The sequence below is a fragment of the Egretta garzetta genome, unplaced genomic scaffold (genome assembly GCF_000687185.1).
Source record: "Egretta garzetta isolate BGI_Z169 unplaced genomic scaffold, ASM68718v1 scaffold368, whole genome shotgun sequence".
NCBI lineage: Eukaryota > Metazoa > Chordata > Aves > Pelecaniformes > Ardeidae > Egretta > Egretta garzetta.
In genome coordinates this window covers 368,841-370,357 of record NW_009260684.1, presented here as the reverse complement: position 1 = coordinate 370,357, position 1,517 = coordinate 368,841, and the positions used below count along the sequence as shown (strand labels likewise).

The 1,517-nt window shown below is 51.6% G+C and overlaps 2 protein-coding genes across 3 annotated transcripts in view; both read left to right on the top strand.

The window, feature by feature from the left end:
* Nucleotides 1-1,511, top strand: part of GMEB1 (glucocorticoid modulatory element binding protein 1) — a 15,358-nt gene extending 13,847 nt beyond the window's left edge. Inside the window, 1 exon segment of the mRNA XM_009645819.2 lies at nt 1-1,511. This exon segment is cut by the window's left edge and continues 24 nt beyond it. Within this exon segment, the coding sequence (XP_009644114.1) occupies nt 1-377 (377 nt within the window). The 3' untranslated portion in view covers nt 378-1,511.
* The window catches only part of YTHDF2 (YTH N6-methyladenosine RNA binding protein 2), a 25,511-nt gene that overhangs the window by 148 nt on the left and 23,846 nt on the right, over nt 1-1,517 (top strand). The gene's annotated exons all lie outside the window — the stretch shown is intronic.

Genomic DNA, 1,517 nt, shown 5'->3' with positions numbered 1-1,517 from the left:
TGGTGTCCTCCTCCAAGACCAGCTCCTCCGACACCGTCACCCTCCACCCATCCTCCAGCCTGGCGCTGCTGAGCTCGGCAGCCATGCAGGACAGCGGTGCCCTGGCGAATGTGGCGGCCGTGGTCAACCCCGTGGAACTGGTGGCCATGGAGTCCGGCCTCACTTCCACCATCCAAGCCGTGGAAGGCACCTCGGACGACGGGCAGACCATCATAGAGATCGACCCGGCGCCAGATCCCGAAGCGGACACGGATGAGTCGGAGGGCAAAGCTGTGATCCTGGAGACGGAGCTGAGGACTGAGGATAAAGTGGTGGGAGATGTGGAGGACCATCAGCACCAGGTCCATAACGTGGAGATTGTGGTCTTGGAGGACTAGCGGGGAAGGCAAGCGTCAGTTTGGGGAAGAGTTGGGGATTTGTTTTATTTTGGGCTTTTTTGTTAAGCATCTTTGCCAGCCACCCCATTTGTTTCCATGGATATTTTCATTGTACTGTATATTATATATATATATATATATATAATTTTTTTTTTTTTTTTTTAAACAAAAAAGCTGGAGAAACACGTGAGACCTGGAAAAGGCTCCGTCTCCGTGGAGCACTGAACAATATCGCCTGTTTGCAGGGTCAAGGAGAGACTGGATCTCTGCTGAACAACCCAACTGGGAGGAACTGGACGAGGGCTCCCGGTGCCAAGAGCGCGCCGTGGCCCAGCCGCACGCATGGTGCTTCTGCTCCGGGCCTGCCCTGGCCCCTGTTATTTTATTTCAGAGAGACAATGACCAGTGGCTGGAGCATTGATGTGACTGTGGGAAGGGATGACGGCTTTGGGGTGGAAAAGGTACCTCATTTGTATTTTTATTTTCCCCCAGGGAAGGGAATTCTGTCGGACTCTTCACTGTCACCTCAACTGGGATTTTTTTTTATTATTATTCTTGCTTTGGGGAAGACGAGAGTAACCCTCCCTTTACTGTCCATCTCCTCCTCCTCCTCCTCCACACAAATTGGTTTTATATCTATATTTTTTTGTATTTGTTTGCTCTCCCTTCCCTCGTCCAGATTTCCCAGCTGCAAAGACCCGGACCTACTCTCGCTGGTCTCGGGGTCCCCGTATCCCAATCCCCCCTCTTCCCATGGCACTTTTCCCCCATCCCTTTCCCCGCCTGGCCAGGCTCGGTGCTGCAAATGCCGCTTGGAGACTCCGAGATCACTTCAATCTTTTGCATAAAGGCAAAAACTATCAACTCGAGCTTAAAACCACAACCTCCCCCTTCGCTGCTCAGCGCTGCAGGGACCTTTTGGGGTGTACAAAGCATGTTGTGCTGTTGCTTTCCGGGAGAGCTGGACTCCGGATCGGGGCAGCTTCTGTTTACACTGTATGCTGGGGCTGCTCCGTGCTTGTTGCTACTTGTTTGGTGGTTTTATTTTTGTATTTTTTTTTTCTTCTTTCTTCCTATAATCTCTTGGCAGGATTAGAAGCGGCACATTGCTGAAATAACGCGCGCTCCGCTGTTTTCCCT